The following is a 19,855-nucleotide window of genomic DNA, read 5'->3' as shown; positions in this document are numbered from 1 at the left end:
TTATTTTCCAAAACGCTTTAGCCCAGAGTTCCTTGTTGTGATGGTGCAATGTAGTATCACCGCCGTGTGCTATGCATATAAGGGACCATTGGGTCGGTGTCCCTTCTCGCTCGGATCATGATGCCAGCACATACTTCTCGTTCATTCTGGTGACTAACACGTGACCTAACCTCCTCGCGTCATTTCGTTCCCGCGCCCGCCTGTTCTATACAATAAAGGGAGAAAACGGAACGTCATAGAGGACTCGTTTGAAAACGAGAATGACTTTGCCAATCAGGAGGGTGGATGCCCTTAGCTCACCCAATGACAGCGCAGCACTGTGTATAAATGGAGATGGCAGCGGCTGAATTCGATTCACTTTTCTTTCTACAGAACAGACTGAGGTGCTAAAGTGCGTGTTGAAGAAGGATGGCCAGGACAAAGCAAACCGCTCGCAAATCTACTGGCGGGAAAGCTCCCCGCAAGCAGCTAGCAACCAAGGCTGCCCGGAAAAGCGCCCCAGCTACCGGCGGCGTGAAGAAGCCTCACCGCTACCGACCCGGGACTGTGGCTCTCCGTGAGATCCGCCGCTACCAGAAATCCACCGAGCTTCTCATCCGCAAGCTGCCCTTCCAGCGCCTGGTGCGTGAGATCGCCCAGGACTTCAAGACCGACCTGCGCTTCCAGAGCTCTGCTGTCATGGCCCTGCAAGAGGCCAGCGAAGCTTATCTGGTGGGGCTCTTCGAGGACACCAACCTGTGCGCCATCCACGCCAAGAGGGTGACCATCATGCCAAAAGACATCCAGCTGGCCCGCAGGATCCGTGGGGAGAGGGCATAGATACTTGGCACTTCTAGAAACCCAACAACGACAACAAAGGCTCTTTTCAGAGCCACCAAATCTTTCTAAACGAGCTATAGCATCAATGACATAGTAGTGTTCACACTGGAGGCATGGTAAGGTGCCCGGTTGTCCGCTAAAGGCCTTAATTACCAGACACACAGCTTGTGTTCGCCTTCCGTCCTTCACAACATGGGGCACTTTAAAAAAAAAAAAAAATCTGTATACGTATACAGACTTGAGCATAAGTTACATTACTAGCTATTATAATTGGACATTCTTTCATATATATATATATATATATATATATATATATATATATATATTTATATGAGACTTAAGCATAAGGTACATTACTGGCTCAAGCCTCGGCTGTTTCTTATCTTCTCCGTGATTTGTCACCAGCCTGTTACTTGCACGAAACAGGCACAATCTTCATCTATCCAGGGAACGAACAGACTACCGGCCTTCACAGTAAAACGACTGATGTTAAGTACAAGAAAAGTCTCAGTTCTAGCTCCTTCATCTCTTTCCAGGGCTAGGCACAAGTCTCCCTTCAGATAAGCGGGGCATGTTACGCGGGACGGTAATGCAATATCACTACACACGTTAAACTCAATTTACGTCCCTGTTGTTAAGCGTAGAAAGGCCACAGTGGCACTTACACCTGTCCCGCTAATTCGGGCGAATAACTTCCATGTATACATTTTAAACATGAATCAGCTCTTTAAGGTCGGGGTGGGTGGCTCTGAAAAGAGCCTTTGTGTTTTAGGTAAAGTATTTTTTTGCCGTTGAATTACTTGCTCTTAGCTGGCTTGTGGCTCTCGGTCTTCTTGGGCAGCAGCACTGCCTGGATGTTAGGCAGAACACCTCCCTGGGCGATGGTCACCCCACCGAGCAGCTTGTTGAGCTCTTCGTCGTTGCGTACAGCCAGCTGCAGGTGGCGGGGGATGATGCGGGTCTTCTTGTTGTCGCGGGCAGCGTTTCCGGCAAGCTCCAGAATCTCAGCCGTCAGATATTCCAGCACCGCGGCCAGGTAGACCGGGGCACCGGCACCCACTCGTTCCGCATAGTTTCCCTTCCTTAACAGACGATGCACGCGACCAACTGGGAACTGGAGACCAGCCCTGGATGAACGAGTCTTGGCCTTAGCCCGGGTTTTGCCGCCTTGTTTACCTCTTCCAGACATAATAGCTAACGGAGCAAAAAAGCTTTACAAATACAGATGGAAACCTGCGAAAGTGTAAGTGTAAAATACCGCCCTCCTCTTATATACTCAGCTACCCGATGCTGTCTGCTCTGTGATTGGCCTGCTTACAAATTAACCAATGCAGCTCAAGTTTATCCACAGACCAATCCGTATCTGAAGGGTGGAGTCAACGATGCTGCTTTTCGTCACACGACAATTCTACCCAATAGAGTAGCTTACAGCAGCGATGCCTCGTTTGCATAAGATCCCTATAAATAGAGCAGCTATAGCCGACGTACGGCACTTTTGCACACAGTCATTTCTTCTCGAATTTGAAGCGGTTATTTGTTGATAAGCTACAATGCCAGATCCAGCAAAGTCTGCGCCGGCGCCCAAGAAGGGCTCTAAGAAAGCGGTGACCAAGACCCAGAAGAAGGATGGGAAGAAGCGTAGAAAGACCAGGAAGGAGAGTTACGCCATTTACGTGTACAAGGTGCTGAAGCAGGTGCACCCTGATACCGGCATCTCCTCCAAGGCTATGGGCATCATGAACTCCTTTGTCAACGATATCTTTGAGCGCATTGCTGGGGAAGCTTCCCGCCTGGCTCACTACAACAAGCGCTCCACCATCACCTCCAGGGAGATCCAGACCGCCGTACGTCTGCTGCTGCCTGGAGAGCTGGCCAAGCACGCCGTGTCCGAGGGCACCAAGGCCGTCACCAAGTACACCAGCGCCAAGTAATCTCCCCTTCTCCCACCCACACCAACACAAAGGCTCTTTTCAGAGCCACCCACCTTCTCTCTAATCGAGCTGTAACTATGATGGTTTTTGCTGTGTCCAGGCTCACGGGATAAGTGCACACCGACAGACATAACTGACTTGTGACGTACCCTCTAGCTATTGTTAACCCTACTGGTTCAGAAAAAAAAAAAAAAAAAAAAATGCCTTTACTTATTACCACTTGCAAAGCTGCATTCTGTAGTTCTCTTTCTAGGATCTGAATCCAGTTTCAAATATAGGACCGGTTCGTTACATTGCAGATGTCACTGGTTAAATAAATAAATAAATAGAAAAAGAAAAGATACATGCGACCCATAGGGCAGCAATGTTCCCCGTGTGCAGCTGCCGAAAATCGAAAGCATTCTGTTGGATGGAAACGTTGCAAAGTACTGTTAAATTGTAACAGTTGGTGCCTTTAAACATCACATTCGAATTTTCGATGAGCACCGTTGCCAATGGATCACTGTCTTTCTAAATGAAGGGTGCAGTATGTTAACGTAGCTCTATTGTACCCAGTTACTTCTGTGACTCGGTTCCGTTTCGATGCATTTAATTAAGGGTGAACACGTAATTCCTGCTCAGGCAAACTCGGTTCCCACTGTAACACACACACACACACACACCGAGTCCGGGAGCTATGGAAACGTTAAAGTAGTTGTGATTATCAGAAGCAGTTTCCCAGTGGGAATGTTTTTGGTGATGTTTTTAATTTCCCGCCGATATCTGAGCGACTCTCATTGTGTGGGTCCTTTGTCGTTACCAATTCCCCCACTTTCAAAGTGAACATATACAATGTATCTATATCTATTCCACGTATAATAAAATGTAAAAAAAATAAAACTATTATCGTCGGGACCGGTCTGGTCATTACGTTTCATCCACACAAATATTCACCACAACGTAGCTGAATAGTTTAGTTCTCTAATCAAGCTGAAATGTTACACTGGGTATTAACGAAGAAAACAATACCAAGAGAGCAGTTCATATAAATCTAAACATAAAACAATATCTTCTAGTAATGAACGAAAGGAAAACAATAAAAGGGTTGTGCTTATGAACGAATGGCAAGGCGATACAAGACTCCGCCTTTAAGTCCAAGTCACCCATCAGGTCCGCTCTTCCACTTTATAAAAGCCCCTGACAGGAAACTATACTCATTCTTACTGTTTGTCACAGAAGGATTTTTGAGAATGTCTGGAAGAGGTAAAGGCGGAAAGGGGCTCGGCAAAGGAGGCGCTAAGCGTCACAGGAAGGTTCTCCGTGACAACATCCAGGGCATTACCAAGCCTGCCATCCGTCGTCTAGCTAGGCGAGGGGGTGTTAAGCGTATCTCTGGACTCATCTACGAGGAGACCCGCGGTGTGCTGAAGGTGTTTCTGGAGAATGTCATTCGTGATGCCGTCACCTACACCGAGCACGCCAAGAGGAAGACTGTGACCGCTATGGACGTGGTCTATGCTCTGAAACGCCAGGGCCGTACTCTCTATGGGTTCGGGGGTTAAATTCCCAGGAGCATCTCACTCAGTCACCCACACACAAAGGCCCTTTTCAGGGCCACCCATCTTTTCTACGAGAGCGCTGTTCCAACCTCCCTGTGTAATGCGGCTATTTGCCGGGTCCTAATATGAATTCATTCCCTCACACTAGCCGCACCGTTAGTGGATGCAGGCAGTGAGGTGCCACGGGTGCAGTGGTTCCTTTTTAGTGTCGGTGATTGTGTAATTTGGTAATCCGCAATTTGTTGACAGGGTTGCGGTACAAACCACGCTGGTAGCGACCACTGCACAGAGGCATATACGTTTTCCGGACAATTGTGTTTGAAAGGGTCACGATGAATGCAGATTTAACAACGATCCAGTCCGCCTTTCTCTGCGTTTTACTAAGCTCTATATACTGTGTATATACTCTTGCACCACACGATTTGCAGCAGTTACTCCAGCTGGGGATAATTAAAAAAAAAAAAAAAAAATACACGAGGCTGAGCTAAAGAGTTCTATAGTGGTGAATCACGCATCTTCCCTGACAGCTCTGCCACAGATTGCGCTGGCCCTATACAGAGGATGTAGGGCAGAACCGGCTGGGCGGTATGGTGCCACAGGTGAATGCGCCCCCCGGTTTACAGTGATTCATTGAAACGCGCACCAAAACGCTATATGCGCTATGAAGCGTTTATTAAAGAGTTGATACTTAACTTGTTTCATTATTCCCACTTCCAAGCACATCTGTAGAATTGTGAAGTGACTGAATTTAAGGGGCAAGCTACAACATTCTGGTGCACCTGTTGATGACTTACTGAAGGGCGCAGCCATCAGGCCACGCCGTGCGCTCACAGCTCTGTCGAGAGAGGGTGGGTGGCTCTGAAAAGAGCCTTTTGGGGGGAGAACAAGGGAGCGAGGATGCGGCGGTTCAGCCATTACTTCTTTGCCGCGGCTTTCTTGGGCTTGGCTGCCTTCTTGGCCGGACTTTTTGCGGCTTTGGGCTTCGCCGCCTTCTTGGCCGGACTCTTGGCGGCTTTGGGTTTCGCTGCCTTCTTGGCCGGACTGTTGGCGGCCGCCTTCTTCGGCTTCACCGCTTTAGGCTTCTTTGGGCTTTTGGCAGCTGCAGCCGCCTTTGCTGGCTTCTTCACCTTCTTCGGGCTCTTGGCTGCACTCGGAGCTTTCTTGGGCTTCTTCGGGGATTTGGCCACTTTCTTTGCAGCAGGTTTCTTGGGCTTCAGAGACTTCTGGGCGACCTTCTTGCTCTCCGCCTGCTTCTTATTGAGCTTGAAGGAGCCGGAAGCGCCGGTGCCTTTCACCTGGGTGAGAGTTCCTTTGGTGACCAAACTTTTCACGCCCAGCTTCACGCGGCTGTTGTTCTTCTCCACATCGTAGCCTCCGGCAGCCAGAGCTTTCTTCAGGGCGGCAAGAGAAACCCCGCTGCGCTCTTTGGAGGCGGCCACGGTTTTCACGATCAGCTCGGAGACGCTGGGTCCAGAAGACTTGGCGCTTTTCTTGGCTCCTCCAGCAGCTTTCTTTGGCTGCCTCTTCTTTTTGGCTGCGCCCTCTGAAGGCGGAACAGCAGCGGCGGCGGGTGCGGTCTCTGCCATGGTACGGTTGGATAGATCAGCAACAAAAAAAAACAAACGCGGTATCGTTAAGTCACACACAGTCAGTGCCCTGAGCAGCTGATGTCTCTTATATAACCTGCCGGATGTGCTGTGATTGGCTGATCAGAGGGGAGCGTTCTGTGCTCCTATTGGCGGAACAAGCAGCCGTGTAAACCTTGTCCTAGCTTTCGAGTTTGTCAAGATCTGCTCTCGCCCTGTGTTTTGCTAGCGCAGAAAAGGTGCATTTTTTATGGCATGAGAGGAACAGAGGACCGGTTCTCTTCACCACCTTCGTTCTCCAAGGTCTCCCCTAACACCATATGGCAACCGCTAGCTTAAGCGCTAAGAAGGAGGCCAGGATTAGCCAGTGGCAGCTGACCCGCACCAGGCTAGATGTGCCCGGCATGGAACACATCTCTCTTCTTCTGTGAGGAGAATATGTCCATTCGGGACTTTTTTGCCTCCTTCTAGTCCAGAGGATGACAAAAGTCGCCTGCGGGACACTTTGTGCAGGACAGGGAGCATATTCAAACGCATTTAGATGATTTGTGAACTCCTGTACACACATTTGGATAACACAGGCAGGTGGCATCATGGTACTGGCACACACACAGGCAGGTGGCTTCAAGGTAACGGCACTCTTGTCTAAAGAATTCTTGCTACTGTGACAAGGTCAAAATACTTTCTAGACTCGACTGCTGGGATTTTTGTTTTGGTTCTGAGGAGTTTGCTTGTCGCTTCCTGTAATAGCCCATACAGCTAGTACGATGGCTATGGTTATCTAGTCCCATGTCTTGCTGCAATGAAATGGACCTCTAGCCAAGAGGAATGACGTTACAGTACTTGGGTCAGTAGCTCAGATCGTGATTTTGGTGCCAGAACTGTTGAAAATCTCCAGTATGAGGAGGCGTCCAACACATTGGACCAGGGGGCCAGCCATGTGTTACATAAAGATGTCATCGTTAATCTAGCAGAGAGGGCAGCCGACATCCACACTCCACAAGAGCTCAGGTGGATAACACAGGCAGGAAGCATCCTCATATGTTATCTAGCCACTCTGGCTACAATGACAAGCTCAGGACACCTAGCATATTCCATTGTCTGGTATTGTTCTGGATGTGAGGAATGCTGGTGACACTGGCACTAAATTGTCTCAAAATAATCCATGTAGCTATGTGACATTCCATGGCCTCGCCACGTTGACACGGTTGTGTTTTGAAAAAGGCAGAGAAGGGAGCCGAAAGTAGAGATTAGATAAATAGAGGATAGAAAAAAAGGAAACATATTTGTAGGAAGAATACTTGAACATCAGTGGTGCACCAACAAATAACTGTTCGAAAATAATAGTGTTACTATATGTTTTTTTAGACCAAGTAGCGTCCTAATAAATGCAGCCAGCATGGATACTGTAGGTGCAGAGGGGCGCCTGATATGAAGCATGCGGTCCAGTGGTAAATCACCATGCTGGAGGAGAGACTGGCACCTTTTAGAGGACACCATGAGCAGTTAGGCCCACCAACTTGCTGGCCAAGATTAGAGAAAAAAATCAGCCAAACTGTGGAGAATTTATATATGGCAAAAAATATGTATTGGCAAAGATTTCCCCCAAGCAATTGTTCTTCTGCACAAGAAAGATGCCACACCGGATATCTATTTAAAATGCACAGTTGAAATTAGCACCTGGAGCAAAAGACTGAATAGCGAGCCCAAATTTAGTAGTACACTATATTGGCCCAATGGAAGCGGTGTGCGAGTATCATTATGATGAGCATCACATTAGACTTTACATTTTACAGAGGAGGATAGGAGGAGGGAGAGGACTACTTTGTCCGCTTTCTCTACCTGCTGCCTCATGTCCTGACTATCCCTGCCGTTCTTACTTCTTGCCTCAGGTCTCCTTACCCAGCCTTCGTGTGTCCTTCTCTCCCTCCCTGAGGTAAGTGTGGCGGTGGGACTGGGGAGGGCACGGTGTGTGGGCTGACCGAGGGCTTAATCCGGCTCTGAGTCTGACCTCATAAATATATATATATTTTTTCTGCTTCGGCGATCCATCAGTGATCGTAATACTGTGAAAGTGCCATGCTCTGCAGATACTGTGACCTGTTGTTGTTACAGCAATCTCATAGTACGATCTCCCGGGTTTCAGACACCTGTAAGGCACTTCTATTGTTCCCATGCAGTACTTTCCCCGCCCATGGTAGCTATGGTATGTAATGTAATATAATATGTTTACGTTTATTTTCCAAAACGCTTTAGCCCAGAGTTCCTTGTTGTGATGGTGCAATGTAGTATCACCGCCGTGTGCTATGCATATAAGGGACCATTGGGTCGGTGTCCCTTCTCGCTCGGATCATGATGCCAGCACATACTTCTCGTTCATTCTGGTGACTAACACGTGACCTAACCTCCTCGCGTCATTTCGTTCCCGCGCCCGCCTGTTCTATACAATAAAGGGAGAAAACGGAACGTCATAGAGGACTCGTTTGAAAACGAGAATGACTTTGCCAATCAGGAGGGTGGATGCCCTTAGCTCACCCAATGACAGCGCAGCACTGTGTATAAATGGAGATGGCAGCGGCTGAATTCGATTCACTTTTCTTTCTACAGAACAGACTGAGGTGCTAAAGTGCGTGTTGAAGAAGGATGGCCAGGACAAAGCAAACCGCTCGCAAATCTACTGGCGGGAAAGCTCCCCGCAAGCAGCTAGCAACCAAGGCTGCCCGGAAAAGCGCCCCAGCTACCGGCGGCGTGAAGAAGCCTCACCGCTACCGACCCGGGACTGTGGCTCTCCGTGAGATCCGCCGCTACCAGAAATCCACCGAGCTTCTCATCCGCAAGCTGCCCTTCCAGCGCCTGGTGCGTGAGATCGCCCAGGACTTCAAGACCGACCTGCGCTTCCAGAGCTCTGCTGTCATGGCCCTGCAAGAGGCCAGCGAAGCTTATCTGGTGGGGCTCTTCGAGGACACCAACCTGTGCGCCATCCACGCCAAGAGGGTGACCATCATGCCAAAAGACATCCAGCTGGCCCGCAGGATCCGTGGGGAGAGGGCATAGATACTTGGCACTTCTAGAAACCCAACAACGACAACAAAGGCTCTTTTCAGAGCCACCAAATCTTTCTAAACGAGCTATAGCATCAATGACATAGTAGTGTTCACACTGGAGGCATGGTAAGGTGCCCGGTTGTCCGCTAAAGGCCTTAATTACCAGACACACAGCTTGTGTTCGCCTTCCGTCCTTCACAACATGGGGCACTTTAAAAAAAAAAAAAATCTGTATACGTATACAGACTTGAGCATAAGTTACATTACTAGCTATTATAATTGGACATTCTTTCATATATATATATATATATATATATATATTTATATGAGACTTAAGCATAAGGTACATTACTGGCTCAAGCCTCGGCTGTTTCTTATCTTCTCCGTGATTTGTCACCAGCCTGTTACTTGCACGAAACAGGCACAATCTTCATCTATCCAGGGAACGAACAGACTACCGGCCTTCACAGTAAAACGACTGATGTTAAGTACAAGAAAAGTCTCAGTTCTAGCTCCTTCATCTCTTTCCAGGGCTAGGCACAAGTCTCCCTTCAGATAAGCGGGGCATGTTACGCGGGACGGTAATGCAATATCACTACACACGTTAAACTCAATTTACGTCCCTGTTGTTAAGCGTAGAAAGGCCACAGTGGCACTTACACCTGTCCCGCTAATTCGGGCGAATAACTTCCATGTATACATTTTAAACATGAATCAGCTCTTTAAGGTCGGGGTGGGTGGCTCTGAAAAGAGCCTTTGTGTTTTAGGTAAAGTATTTTTTTGCCGTTGAATTACTTGCTCTTAGCTGGCTTGTGGCTCTCGGTCTTCTTGGGCAGCAGCACTGCCTGGATGTTAGGCAGAACACCTCCCTGGGCGATGGTCACCCCACCGAGCAGCTTGTTGAGCTCTTCGTCGTTGCGTACAGCCAGCTGCAGGTGGCGGGGGATGATGCGGGTCTTCTTGTTGTCGCGGGCAGCGTTTCCGGCAAGCTCCAGAATCTCAGCCGTCAGATATTCCAGCACCGCGGCCAGGTAGACCGGGGCACCGGCACCCACTCGTTCCGCATAGTTTCCCTTCCTTAACAGACGATGCACGCGACCAACTGGGAACTGGAGACCAGCCCTGGATGAACGAGTCTTGGCCTTAGCCCGGGTTTTGCCGCCTTGTTTACCTCTTCCAGACATAATAGCTAACGGAGCAAAAAAGCTTTACAAATACAGATGGAAACCTGCGAAAGTGTAAGTGTAAAATACCGCCCTCCTCTTATATACTCAGCTACCCGATGCTGTCTGCTCTGTGATTGGCCTGCTTACAAATTAACCAATGCAGCTCAAGTTTATCCACAGACCAATCCGTATCTGAAGGGTGGAGTCAACGATGCTGCTTTTCGTCACACGACAATTCTACCCAATAGAGTAGCTTACAGCAGCGATGCCTCGTTTGCATAAGATCCCTATAAATAGAGCAGCTATAGCCGACGTACGGCACTTTTGCACACAGTCATTTCTTCTCGAATTTGAAGCGGTTATTTGTTGATAAGCTACAATGCCAGATCCAGCAAAGTCTGCGCCGGCGCCCAAGAAGGGCTCTAAGAAAGCGGTGACCAAGACCCAGAAGAAGGATGGGAAGAAGCGTAGAAAGACCAGGAAGGAGAGTTACGCCATTTACGTGTACAAGGTGCTGAAGCAGGTGCACCCTGATACCGGCATCTCCTCCAAGGCTATGGGCATCATGAACTCCTTTGTCAACGATATCTTTGAGCGCATTGCTGGGGAAGCTTCCCGCCTGGCTCACTACAACAAGCGCTCCACCATCACCTCCAGGGAGATCCAGACCGCCGTACGTCTGCTGCTGCCTGGAGAGCTGGCCAAGCACGCCGTGTCCGAGGGCACCAAGGCCGTCACCAAGTACACCAGCGCCAAGTAATCTCCCCTTCTCCCACCCACACCAACACAAAGGCTCTTTTCAGAGCCACCCACCTTCTCTCTAATCGAGCTGTAACTATGATGGTTTTTGCTGTGTCCAGGCTCACGGGATAAGTGCACACCGACAGACATAACTGACTTGTGACGTACCCTCTAGCTATTGTTAACCCTACTGGTTCAGAAAAAAAAAAAAAAAAAAAAATGCCTTTACTTACCACTTGCAAAGCTGCATTCTGTAGTTCTCTTTCTAGGATCTGAATCCAGTTTCAAATATAGGACCGGTTCGTTACATTGCAGATGTCACTGGTTAAATAAATAAAAAAATAGAAAAAGAAAAGATACATGCGACCCATAGGGCAGCAATGTTCCCCGTGTGCAGCTGCCGAAAATCGAAAGCATTCTGTTGGATGGAAACGTTGCAAAGTACTGTTAAATTGTAACAGTTGGTGCCTTTAAACATCACATTCGAATTTTCGATGAGCACCGTTGCCAATGGATCACTGTCTTTCTAAATGAAGGGTGCAGTATGTTAACGTAGCTCTATTGTACCCAGTTACTTCTGTGACTCGGTTCCGTTTCGATGCATTTAATTAAGGGTGAACACGTAATTCCTGCTCAGGCAAACTCGGTTCCCACTGTAACACACACACACACACACACACCGAGTCCGGGAGCTATGGAAACGTTAAAGTAGTTGTGATTATCAGAAGCAGTTTCCCAGTGGGAATGTTTTTGGTGATGTTTTTAATTTCCCGCCGATATCTGAGCGACTCTCATTGTGTGGGTCCTTTGTCGTTACCAATTCCCCCACTTTCAAAGTGAACATATACAATGTATCTATATCTATTCCACGTATAATAAAATGTAAAAAAAATAAAACTATTATCGTCGGGACCGGTCTGGTCATTACGTTTCATCCACACAAATATTCACCACAACGTAGCTGAATAGTTTAGTTCTCTAATCAAGCTGAAATGTTACACTGGGTATTAACGAAGAAAACAATACCAAGAGAGCAGTTCATATAAATCTAAACATAAAACAATATCTTCTAGTAATGAACGAAAGGAAAACAATAAAAGGGTTGTGCTTATGAACGAATGGCAAGGCGATACAAGACTCCGCCTTTAAGTCCAAGTCACCCATCAGGTCCGCTCTTCCACTTTATAAAAGCCGCTGACAGGAAACTATACTCATTCTTACTGTTTGTCACAGAAGGATTTTTGAGAATGTCTGGAAGAGGTAAAGGCGGAAAGGGGCTCGGCAAAGGAGGCGCTAAGCGTCACAGGAAGGTTCTCCGTGACAACATCCAGGGCATTACCAAGCCTGCCATCCGTCGTCTAGCTAGGCGAGGGGGTGTTAAGCGTATCTCTGGACTCATCTACGAGGAGACCCGCGGTGTGCTGAAGGTGTTTCTGGAGAATGTCATTCGTGATGCCGTCACCTACACCGAGCACGCCAAGAGGAAGACTGTGACCGCTATGGACGTGGTCTATGCTCTGAAACGCCAGGGCCGTACTCTCTATGGGTTCGGGGGTTAAATTCCCAGGAGCATCTCACTCAGTCACCCACACACAAAGGCCCTTTTCAGGGCCACCCATCTTTTCTACGAGAGCGCTGTTCCAACCTCCCTGTGTAATGCGGCTATTTGCCGGGTCCTAATATGAATTCATTCCCTCACACTAGCCGCACCGTTAGTGGATGCAGGCAGTGAGGTGCCACGGGTGCAGTGGTTCCTTTTTAGTGTCGGTGATTGTGTAATTTGGTAATCCGCAATTTGTTGACAGGGTTGCGGTACAAACCACGCTGGTAGCGACCACTGCACAGAGGCATATACGTTTTCCGGACAATTGTGTTTGAAAGGGTCACGATGAATGCAGATTTAACAACGATCCAGTCCGCCTTTCTCTGCGTTTTACTAAGCTCTATATACTGTGTATATACTCTTGCACCACACGATTTGCAGCAGTTACTCCAGCTGGGGATAATTAAAAAAAAAAAAAAAAAATACACGAGGCTGAGCTAAAGAGTTCTATAGTGGTGAATCACGCATCTTCCCTGACAGCTCTGCCACAGATTGCGCTGGCCCTATACAGAGGATGTAGGGCAGAACCGGCTGGGCGGTATGGTGCCACAGGTGAATGCGCCCCCCGGTTTACAGTGATTCATTGAAACGCGCACCAAAACGCTATATGCGCTATGAAGCGTTTATTAAAGAGTTGATACTTAACTTGTTTCATTATTCCCACTTCCAAGCACATCTGTAGAATTGTGAAGTGACTGAATTTAAGGGGCAAGCTACAACATTCTGGTGCACCTGTTGATGACTTACTGAAGGGCGCAGCCATCAGGCCACGCCGTGCGCTCACAGCTCTGTCGAGAGAGGGTGGGTGGCTCTGAAAAGAGCCTTTTGGGGGGAGAACAAGGGAGCGAGGATGCGGCGGTTCAGCCATTACTTCTTTGCCGCGGCTTTCTTGGGCTTGGCTGCCTTCTTGGCCGGACTTTTTGCGGCTTTGGGCTTCGCCGCCTTCTTGGCCGGACTCTTGGCGGCTTTGGGTTTCGCTGCCTTCTTGGCCGGACTGTTGGCGGCCGCCTTCTTCGGCTTCACCGCTTTAGGCTTCTTTGGGCTTTTGGCAGCTGCAGCCGCCTTTGCTGGCTTCTTCACCTTCTTCGGGCTCTTGGCTGCACTCGGAGCTTTCTTGGGCTTCTTCGGGGATTTGGCCACTTTCTTTGCAGCAGGTTTCTTGGGCTTCAGAGACTTCTGGGCGACCTTCTTGCTCTCCGCCTGCTTCTTATTGAGCTTGAAGGAGCCGGAAGCGCCGGTGCCTTTCACCTGGGTGAGAGTTCCTTTGGTGACCAAACTTTTCACGCCCAGCTTCACGCGGCTGTTGTTCTTCTCCACATCGTAGCCTCCGGCAGCCAGAGCTTTCTTCAGGGCGGCAAGAGAAACCCCGCTGCGCTCTTTGGAGGCGGCCACGGTTTTCACGATCAGCTCGGAGACGCTGGGTCCAGAAGACTTGGCGCTTTTCTTGGCTCCTCCAGCAGCTTTCTTTGGCTGCCTCTTCTTTTTGGCTGCGCCCTCTGAAGGCGGAACAGCAGCGGCGGCGGGTGCGGTCTCTGCCATGGTACGGTTGGATAGATCAGCAACAAAAAAAAACAAACGCGGTATCGTTAAGTCACACACAGTCAGTGCCCTGAGCAGCTGATGTCTCTTATATAACCTGCCGGATGTGCTGTGATTGGCTGATCAGAGGGGAGCGTTCTGTGCTCCTATTGGCGGAACAAGCAGCCGTGTAAACCTTGTCCTAGCTTTCGAGTTTGTCAAGATCTGCTCTCGCCCTGTGTTTTGCTAGCGCAGAAAAGGTGCATTTTTTATGGCATGAGAGGAACAGAGGACCGGTTCTCTTCACCACCTTCGTTCTCCAAGGTCTCCCCTAACACCATATGGCAACCGCTAGCTTAAGCGCTAAGAAGGAGGCCAGGATTAGCCAGTGGCAGCTGACCCGCACCAGGCTAGATGTGCCCGGCATGGAACACATCTCTCTTCTTCTGTGAGGAGAATATGTCCATTCGGGACTTTTTTGCCTCCTTCTAGTCCAGAGGATGACAAAAGTCGCCTGCGGGACACTTTGTGCAGGACAGGGAGCATATTCAAACGCATTTAGATGATTTGTGAACTCCTGTACACACATTTGGATAACACAGGCAGGTGGCATCATGGTACTGGCACACACACAGGCAGGTGGCTTCAAGGTAACGGCACTCTTGTCTAAAGAATTCTTGCTACTGTGACAAGGTCAAAATACTTTCTAGACTCGACTGCTGGGATTTTTGTTTTGGTTCTGAGGAGTTTGCTTGTCGCTTCCTGTAATAGCCCATACAGCTAGTACGATGGCTATGGTTATCTAGTCCCATGTCTTGCTGCAATGAAATGGACCTCTAGCCAAGAGGAATGACGTTACAGTACTTGGGTCAGTAGCTCAGATCGTGATTTTGGTGCCAGAACTGTTGAAAATCTCCAGTATGAGGAGGCGTCCAACACATTGGACCAGGGGGCCAGCCATGTGTTACATAAAGATGTCATCGTTAATCTAGCAGAGAGGGCAGCCGACATCCACACTCCACAAGAGCTCAGGTGGATAACACAGGCAGGAAGCATCCTCATATGTTATCTAGCCACTCTGGCTACAATGACAAGCTCAGGACACCTAGCATATTCCATTGTCTGGTATTGTTCTGGATGTGAGGAATGCTGGTGACACTGGCACTAAATTGTCTCAAAATAATCCATGTAGCTATGTGACATTCCATGGCCTCGCCACGTTGACACGGTTGTGTTTTGAAAAAGGCAGAGAAGGGAGCCGAAAGTAGAGATTAGATAAATAGAGGATAGAAAAAAAGGAAACATATTTGTAGGAAGAATACTTGAACATCAGTGGTGCACCAACAAATAACTGTTCGAAAATAATAGTGTTACTATATGTTTTTTTAGACCAAGTAGCGTCCTAATAAATGCAGCCAGCATGGATACTGTAGGTGCAGAGGGGCGCCTGATATGAAGCATGCGGTCCAGTGGTAAATCACCATGCTGGAGGAGAGACTGGCACCTTTTAGAGGACACCATGAGCAGTTAGGCCCACCAACTTGCTGGCCAAGATTAGAGAAAAAAATCAGCCAAACTGTGGAGAATTTATATATGGCAAAAAATATGTATTGGCAAAGATTTCCCCCAAGCAATTGTTCTTCTGCACAAGAAAGATGCCACACCGGATATCTATTTAAAATGCACAGTTGAAATTAGCACCTGGAGCAAAAGACTGAATAGCGAGCCCAAATTTAGTAGTACACTATATTGGCCCAATGGAAGCGGTGTGCGAGTATCATTATGATGAGCATCACATTAGACTTTACATTTTACAGAGGAGGATAGGAGGAGGGAGAGGACTACTTTGTCCGCTTTCTCTACCTGCTGCCTCATGTCCTGACTATCCCTGCCGTTCTTACTTCTTGCCTCAGGTCTCCTTACCCAGCCTTCGTGTGTCCTTCTCTCCCTCCCTGAGGTAAGTGTGGCGGTGGGACTGGGGAGGGCACGGTGTGTGGGCTGACCGAGGGCTTAATCCGGCTCTGAGTCTGACCTCATAAATATATATATATTTTTTCTGCTTCGGCGATCCATCAGTGATCGTAATACTGTGAAAGTGCCATGCTCTGCAGATACTGTGACCTGTTGTTGTTACAGCAATCTCATAGTACGATCTCCCGGGTTTCAGACACCTGTAAGGCACTTCTATTGTTCCCATGCAGTACTTTCCCCGCCCATGGTAGCTATGGTATGTAATGTAATATAATATGTTTACGTTTATTTTCCAAAACGCTTTAGCCCAGAGTTCCTTGTTGTGATGGTGCAATGTAGTATCACCGCCGTGTGCTATGCATATAAGGGACCATTGGGTCGGTGTCCCTTCTCGCTCGGATCATGATGCCAGCACATACTTCTCGTTCATTCTGGTGACTAACACGTGACCTAACCTCCTCGCGTCATTTCGTTCCCGCGCCCGCCTGTTCTATACAATAAAGGGAGAAAACGGAACGTCATAGAGGACTCGTTTGAAAACGAGAATGACTTTGCCAATCAGGAGGGTGGATGCCCTTAGCTCACCCAATGACAGCGCAGCACTGTGTATAAATGGAGATGGCAGCGGCTGAATTCGATTCACTTTTCTTTCTACAGAACAGACTGAGGTGCTAAAGTGCGTGTTGAAGAAGGATGGCCAGGACAAAGCAAACCGCTCGCAAATCTACTGGCGGGAAAGCTCCCCGCAAGCAGCTAGCAACCAAGGCTGCCCGGAAAAGCGCCCCAGCTACCGGCGGCGTGAAGAAGCCTCACCGCTACCGACCCGGGACTGTGGCTCTCCGTGAGATCCGCCGCTACCAGAAATCCACCGAGCTTCTCATCCGCAAGCTGCCCTTCCAGCGCCTGGTGCGTGAGATCGCCCAGGACTTCAAGACCGACCTGCGCTTCCAGAGCTCTGCTGTCATGGCCCTGCAAGAGGCCAGCGAAGCTTATCTGGTGGGGCTCTTCGAGGACACCAACCTGTGCGCCATCCACGCCAAGAGGGTGACCATCATGCCAAAAGACATCCAGCTGGCCCGCAGGATCCGTGGGGAGAGGGCATAGATACTTGGCACTTCTAGAAACCCAACAACGACAACAAAGGCTCTTTTCAGAGCCACCAAATCTTTCTAAACGAGCTATAGCATCAATGACATAGTAGTGTTCACACTGGAGGCATGGTAAGGTGCCCGGTTGTCCGCTAAAGGCCTTAATTACCAGACACACAGCTTGTGTTCGCCTTCCGTCCTTCACAACATGGGGCACTTTAAAAAAAAAAAAAATCTGTATACGTATACAGACTTGAGCATAAGTTACATTACTAGCTATTATAATTGGACATTCTTTCATATATATATATATATATATATATATATATTTATATGAGACTTAAGCATAAGGTACATTACTGGCTCAAGCCTCGGCTGTTTCTTATCTTCTCCGTGATTTGTCACCAGCCTGTTACTTGCACGAAACAGGCACAATCTTCATCTATCCAGGGAACGAACAGACTACCGGCCTTCACAGTAAAACGACTGATGTTAAGTACAAGAAAAGTCTCAGTTCTAGCTCCTTCATCTCTTTCCAGGGCTAGGCACAAGTCTCCCTTCAGATAAGCGGGGCATGTTACGCGGGACGGTAATGCAATATCACTACACACGTTAAACTCAATTTACGTCCCTGTTGTTAAGCGTAGAAAGGCCACAGTGGCACTTACACCTGTCCCGCTAATTCGGGCGAATAACTTCCATGTATACATTTTAAACATGAATCAGCTCTTTAAGGTCGGGGTGGGTGGCTCTGAAAAGAGCCTTTGTGTTTTAGGTAAAGTATTTTTTTGCCGTTGAATTACTTGCTCTTAGCTGGCTTGTGGCTCTCGGTCTTCTTGGGCAGCAGCACTGCCTGGATGTTAGGCAGAACACCTCCCTGGGCGATGGTCACCCCACCGAGCAGCTTGTTGAGCTCTTCGTCGTTGCGTACAGCCAGCTGCAGGTGGCGGGGGATGATGCGGGTCTTCTTGTTGTCGCGGGCAGCGTTTCCGGCAAGCTCCAGAATCTCAGCCGTCAGATATTCCAGCACCGCGGCCAGGTAGACCGGGGCACCGGCACCCACTCGTTCCGCATAGTTTCCCTTCCTTAACAGACGATGCACGCGACCAACTGGGAACTGGAGACCAGCCCTGGATGAACGAGTCTTGGCCTTAGCCCGGGTTTTGCCGCCTTGTTTACCTCTTCCAGACATAATAGCTAACGGAGCAAAAAAGCTTTACAAATACAGATGGAAACCTGCGAAAGTGTAAGTGTAAAATACCGCCCTCCTCTTATATACTCAGCTACCCGATGCTGTCTGCTCTGTGATTGGCCTGCTTACAAATTAACCAATGCAGCTCAAGTTTATCCACAGACCAATCCGTATCTGAAGGGTGGAGTCAACGATGCTGCTTTTCGTCACACGACAATTCTACCCAATAGAGTAGCTTACAGCAGCGATGCCTCGTTTGCATAAGATCCCTATAAATAGAGCAGCTATAGCCGACGTACGGCACTTTTGCACACAGTCATTTCTTCTCGAATTTGAAGCGGTTATTTGTTGATAAGCTACAATGCCAGATCCAGCAAAGTCTGCGCCGGCGCCCAAGAAGGGCTCTAAGAAAGCGGTGACCAAGACCCAGAAGAAGGATGGGAAGAAGCGTAGAAAGACCAGGAAGGAGAGTTACGCCATTTACGTGTACAAGGTGCTGAAGCAGGTGCACCCTGATACCGGCATCTCCTCCAAGGCTATGGGCATCATGAACTCCTTTGTCAACGATATCTTTGAGCGCATTGCTGGGGAAGCTTCCCGCCTGGCTCACTACAACAAGCGCTCCACCATCACCTCCAGGGAGATCCAGACCGCCGTACGTCTGCTGCTGCCTGGAGAGCTGGCCAAGCACGCCGTGTCCGAGGGCACCAAGGCCGTCACCAAGTACACCAGCGCCAAGTAATCTCCCCTTCTCCCACCCACACCAACACAAAGGCTCTTTTCAGAGCCACCCACCTTCTCTCTAATCGAGCTGTAACTATGATGGTTTTTGCTGTGTCCAGGCTCACGGGATAAGTGCACACCGACAGACATAACTGACTTGTGACGTACCCTCTAGCTATTGTTAACCCTACTGGTTCAGAAAAAAAAAAAAAAAAAAAAATGCCTTTACTTACCACTTGCAAAGCTGCATTCTGTAGTTCTCTTTCTAGGATCTGAATCCAGTTTCAAATATAGGACCGGTTCGTTACATTGCAGATGTCACTGGTTAAATAAATAAAAAAATAGAAAAAGAAAAGATACATGCGACCCATAGGGCAGCAATGTTCCCCGTGTGCAGCTGCCGAAAATCGAAAGCATTCTGTTGGATGGAAACGTTGCAAAGTACTGTTAAATTGTAACAGTTGGTGCCTTTAAACATCACATTCGAATTTTCGATGAGCACCGTTGCCAATGGATCACTGTCTTTCTAAATGAAGGGTGCAGTATGTTAACGTAGCTCTATTGTACCCAGTTACTTCTGTGACTCGGTTCCGTTTCGATGCATTTAATTAAGGGTGAACACGTAATTCCTGCTCAGGCAAACTCGGTTCCCACTGTAACACACACACACACACACACACCGAGTCCGGGAGCTATGGAAACGTTAAAGTAGTTGTGATTATCAGAAGCAGTTTCCCAGTGGGAATGTTTTTGGTGATGTTTTTAATTTCCCGCCGATATCTGAGCGACTCTCATTGTGTGGGTCCTTTGTCGTTACCAATTCCCCCACTTTCAAAGTGAACATATACAATGTATCTATATCTATTCCACGTATAATAAAATGTAAAAAAAATAAAACTATTATCGTCGGGACCGGTCTGGTCATTACGTTTCAT

At 48.4% G+C, this 19,855-nt stretch overlaps 13 protein-coding genes across 15 annotated transcripts; 8 read left to right on the top strand and 5 right to left on the bottom strand.

The window, feature by feature from the left end:
* Positions 1 to 408: 408 nt before the first annotated feature.
* LOC146054799 (histone H3) lies at positions 409 to 874 on the top strand. Its single transcript, XM_083168102.1, has one exon. The coding sequence runs from the start codon at positions 409 to 411 to the stop codon at positions 817 to 819; it is 411 nt and encodes a 136-aa protein (XP_083024228.1). The 3' UTR covers positions 820 to 874.
* A 741-nt stretch (positions 875 to 1,615) lies between these two features.
* Positions 1,616 to 2,008, bottom strand: LOC146054843 (histone H2A type 1). The gene has a single exon (XM_083168152.1). The coding sequence runs from the start codon at positions 2,006 to 2,008 to the stop codon at positions 1,616 to 1,618; it is 393 nt and encodes a 130-aa protein (XP_083024278.1).
* Positions 2,009 to 2,369: 361 nt separating this feature from the next.
* Positions 2,370 to 2,750, top strand: LOC146054861 (histone H2B 1.1). The gene has a single exon (XM_083168168.1). The coding sequence runs from the start codon at positions 2,370 to 2,372 to the stop codon at positions 2,748 to 2,750; it is 381 nt and encodes a 126-aa protein (XP_083024294.1).
* A 1,229-nt stretch (positions 2,751 to 3,979) lies between these two features.
* LOC146054819 (histone H4) lies at positions 3,980 to 4,291 on the top strand. The gene has a single exon (XM_083168118.1). The coding sequence runs from the start codon at positions 3,980 to 3,982 to the stop codon at positions 4,289 to 4,291; it is 312 nt and encodes a 103-aa protein (XP_083024244.1).
* Positions 4,292 to 5,202: 911 nt separating this feature from the next.
* Positions 5,203 to 5,920, bottom strand: LOC146054783 (histone H1-like). 2 transcript variants are annotated; one of them, XM_083168087.1, is made up of 2 exons: positions 5,275 to 5,920; positions 5,203 to 5,241 (listed from the first exon to the last, which is right to left on the bottom strand). In XM_083168087.1, the coding sequence occupies exons 1-2, from the start codon at positions 5,872 to 5,874 to the stop codon at positions 5,203 to 5,205; spliced, it is 639 nt and encodes a 212-aa protein (XP_083024213.1). In that variant the 5' UTR covers positions 5,875 to 5,920. The 2 variants fall into 2 exon arrangements, with proteins under 2 accessions (XP_083024213.1, XP_083024212.1); XM_083168086.1 differs by having other exon boundaries at positions 5,203 to 5,920.
* A 2,597-nt stretch (positions 5,921 to 8,517) lies between these two features.
* On the top strand, positions 8,518 to 8,983 carry LOC146054796 (histone H3). Its single transcript, XM_083168099.1, has one exon. The coding sequence runs from the start codon at positions 8,518 to 8,520 to the stop codon at positions 8,926 to 8,928; it is 411 nt and encodes a 136-aa protein (XP_083024225.1). The 3' UTR covers positions 8,929 to 8,983.
* Positions 8,984 to 9,709: 726 nt separating this feature from the next.
* Positions 9,710 to 10,102, bottom strand: LOC146054844 (histone H2A type 1). The gene has a single exon (XM_083168153.1). The coding sequence runs from the start codon at positions 10,100 to 10,102 to the stop codon at positions 9,710 to 9,712; it is 393 nt and encodes a 130-aa protein (XP_083024279.1).
* A 361-nt stretch (positions 10,103 to 10,463) lies between these two features.
* LOC146054864 (histone H2B 1.1) lies at positions 10,464 to 10,844 on the top strand. Its single transcript, XM_083168170.1, has one exon. It carries the CDS (start codon positions 10,464 to 10,466, stop codon positions 10,842 to 10,844), a length of 381 nt encoding a protein of 126 aa, XP_083024296.1.
* Positions 10,845 to 12,072: 1,228 nt separating this feature from the next.
* Positions 12,073 to 12,384, top strand: LOC146054820 (histone H4). The gene has a single exon (XM_083168119.1). The coding sequence runs from the start codon at positions 12,073 to 12,075 to the stop codon at positions 12,382 to 12,384; it is 312 nt and encodes a 103-aa protein (XP_083024245.1).
* A 911-nt stretch (positions 12,385 to 13,295) lies between these two features.
* On the bottom strand, positions 13,296 to 14,013 carry LOC146054784 (histone H1-like). 2 transcript variants are annotated; one of them, XM_083168089.1, is made up of 2 exons: positions 13,368 to 14,013; positions 13,296 to 13,334 (listed from the first exon to the last, which is right to left on the bottom strand). In XM_083168089.1, the coding sequence occupies exons 1-2, from the start codon at positions 13,965 to 13,967 to the stop codon at positions 13,296 to 13,298; spliced, it is 639 nt and encodes a 212-aa protein (XP_083024215.1). In that variant the 5' UTR covers positions 13,968 to 14,013. The 2 variants fall into 2 exon arrangements, with proteins under 2 accessions (XP_083024215.1, XP_083024214.1); XM_083168088.1 differs by having other exon boundaries at positions 13,296 to 14,013.
* Positions 14,014 to 16,610: 2,597 nt separating this feature from the next.
* LOC146054797 (histone H3) lies at positions 16,611 to 17,076 on the top strand. Its single transcript, XM_083168100.1, has one exon. The coding sequence runs from the start codon at positions 16,611 to 16,613 to the stop codon at positions 17,019 to 17,021; it is 411 nt and encodes a 136-aa protein (XP_083024226.1). The 3' UTR covers positions 17,022 to 17,076.
* A 728-nt stretch (positions 17,077 to 17,804) lies between these two features.
* Positions 17,805 to 18,197, bottom strand: LOC146054847 (histone H2A type 1). The gene has a single exon (XM_083168156.1). The coding sequence runs from the start codon at positions 18,195 to 18,197 to the stop codon at positions 17,805 to 17,807; it is 393 nt and encodes a 130-aa protein (XP_083024282.1).
* Positions 18,198 to 18,558: 361 nt separating this feature from the next.
* Positions 18,559 to 18,939, top strand: LOC146054866 (histone H2B 1.1). The gene has a single exon (XM_083168172.1). The coding sequence runs from the start codon at positions 18,559 to 18,561 to the stop codon at positions 18,937 to 18,939; it is 381 nt and encodes a 126-aa protein (XP_083024298.1).
* Positions 18,940 to 19,855: the final 916 nt, after the last annotated feature.

Source organism: Crinia signifera, unplaced genomic scaffold (genome assembly GCF_055691185.1).
Source record: "Crinia signifera unplaced genomic scaffold, ASM5569118v1 HAP2_SCAFFOLD_279, whole genome shotgun sequence".
Taxonomy (NCBI): Eukaryota; Metazoa; Chordata; class Amphibia; order Anura; family Myobatrachidae; genus Crinia; species Crinia signifera.
The sequence above is the reverse complement of the archived record's forward strand: the minus strand, read 5'-3'. Positions and strand labels throughout refer to the sequence as shown.

Bases quoted from the DNA above. Each gene is read 5' to 3' on its own strand.
- LOC146054861 (XM_083168168.1), top strand. From the start codon at position 2,370: ATGCCAGATCCAGCAAAGTCTGCGCCGGCGCCCAAGAAGGGCTCTAAG.
- LOC146054819 (XM_083168118.1), top strand. From the start codon at position 3,980: ATGTCTGGAAGAGGTAAAGGCGGAAAGGGGCTCGGCAAAGGAGGCGCT.
- LOC146054820 (XM_083168119.1), top strand. From the start codon at position 12,073: ATGTCTGGAAGAGGTAAAGGCGGAAAGGGGCTCGGCAAAGGAGGCGCT.
- LOC146054797 (XM_083168100.1), top strand. From the start codon at position 16,611: ATGGCCAGGACAAAGCAAACCGCTCGCAAATCTACTGGCGGGAAAGCT.
- LOC146054843 (XM_083168152.1), bottom strand. From the start codon at position 2,008: ATGTCTGGAAGAGGTAAACAAGGCGGCAAAACCCGGGCTAAGGCCAAG.
- LOC146054784 (XM_083168088.1), bottom strand. From the start codon at position 13,967: ATGGCAGAGACCGCACCCGCCGCCGCTGCTGTTCCGCCTTCAGAGGGC.
- LOC146054799 (XM_083168102.1), top strand. From the start codon at position 409: ATGGCCAGGACAAAGCAAACCGCTCGCAAATCTACTGGCGGGAAAGCT.
- LOC146054844 (XM_083168153.1), bottom strand. From the start codon at position 10,102: ATGTCTGGAAGAGGTAAACAAGGCGGCAAAACCCGGGCTAAGGCCAAG.
- LOC146054866 (XM_083168172.1), top strand. From the start codon at position 18,559: ATGCCAGATCCAGCAAAGTCTGCGCCGGCGCCCAAGAAGGGCTCTAAG.
- LOC146054783 (XM_083168086.1), bottom strand. From the start codon at position 5,874: ATGGCAGAGACCGCACCCGCCGCCGCTGCTGTTCCGCCTTCAGAGGGC.
- LOC146054864 (XM_083168170.1), top strand. From the start codon at position 10,464: ATGCCAGATCCAGCAAAGTCTGCGCCGGCGCCCAAGAAGGGCTCTAAG.
- LOC146054847 (XM_083168156.1), bottom strand. From the start codon at position 18,197: ATGTCTGGAAGAGGTAAACAAGGCGGCAAAACCCGGGCTAAGGCCAAG.
- LOC146054796 (XM_083168099.1), top strand. From the start codon at position 8,518: ATGGCCAGGACAAAGCAAACCGCTCGCAAATCTACTGGCGGGAAAGCT.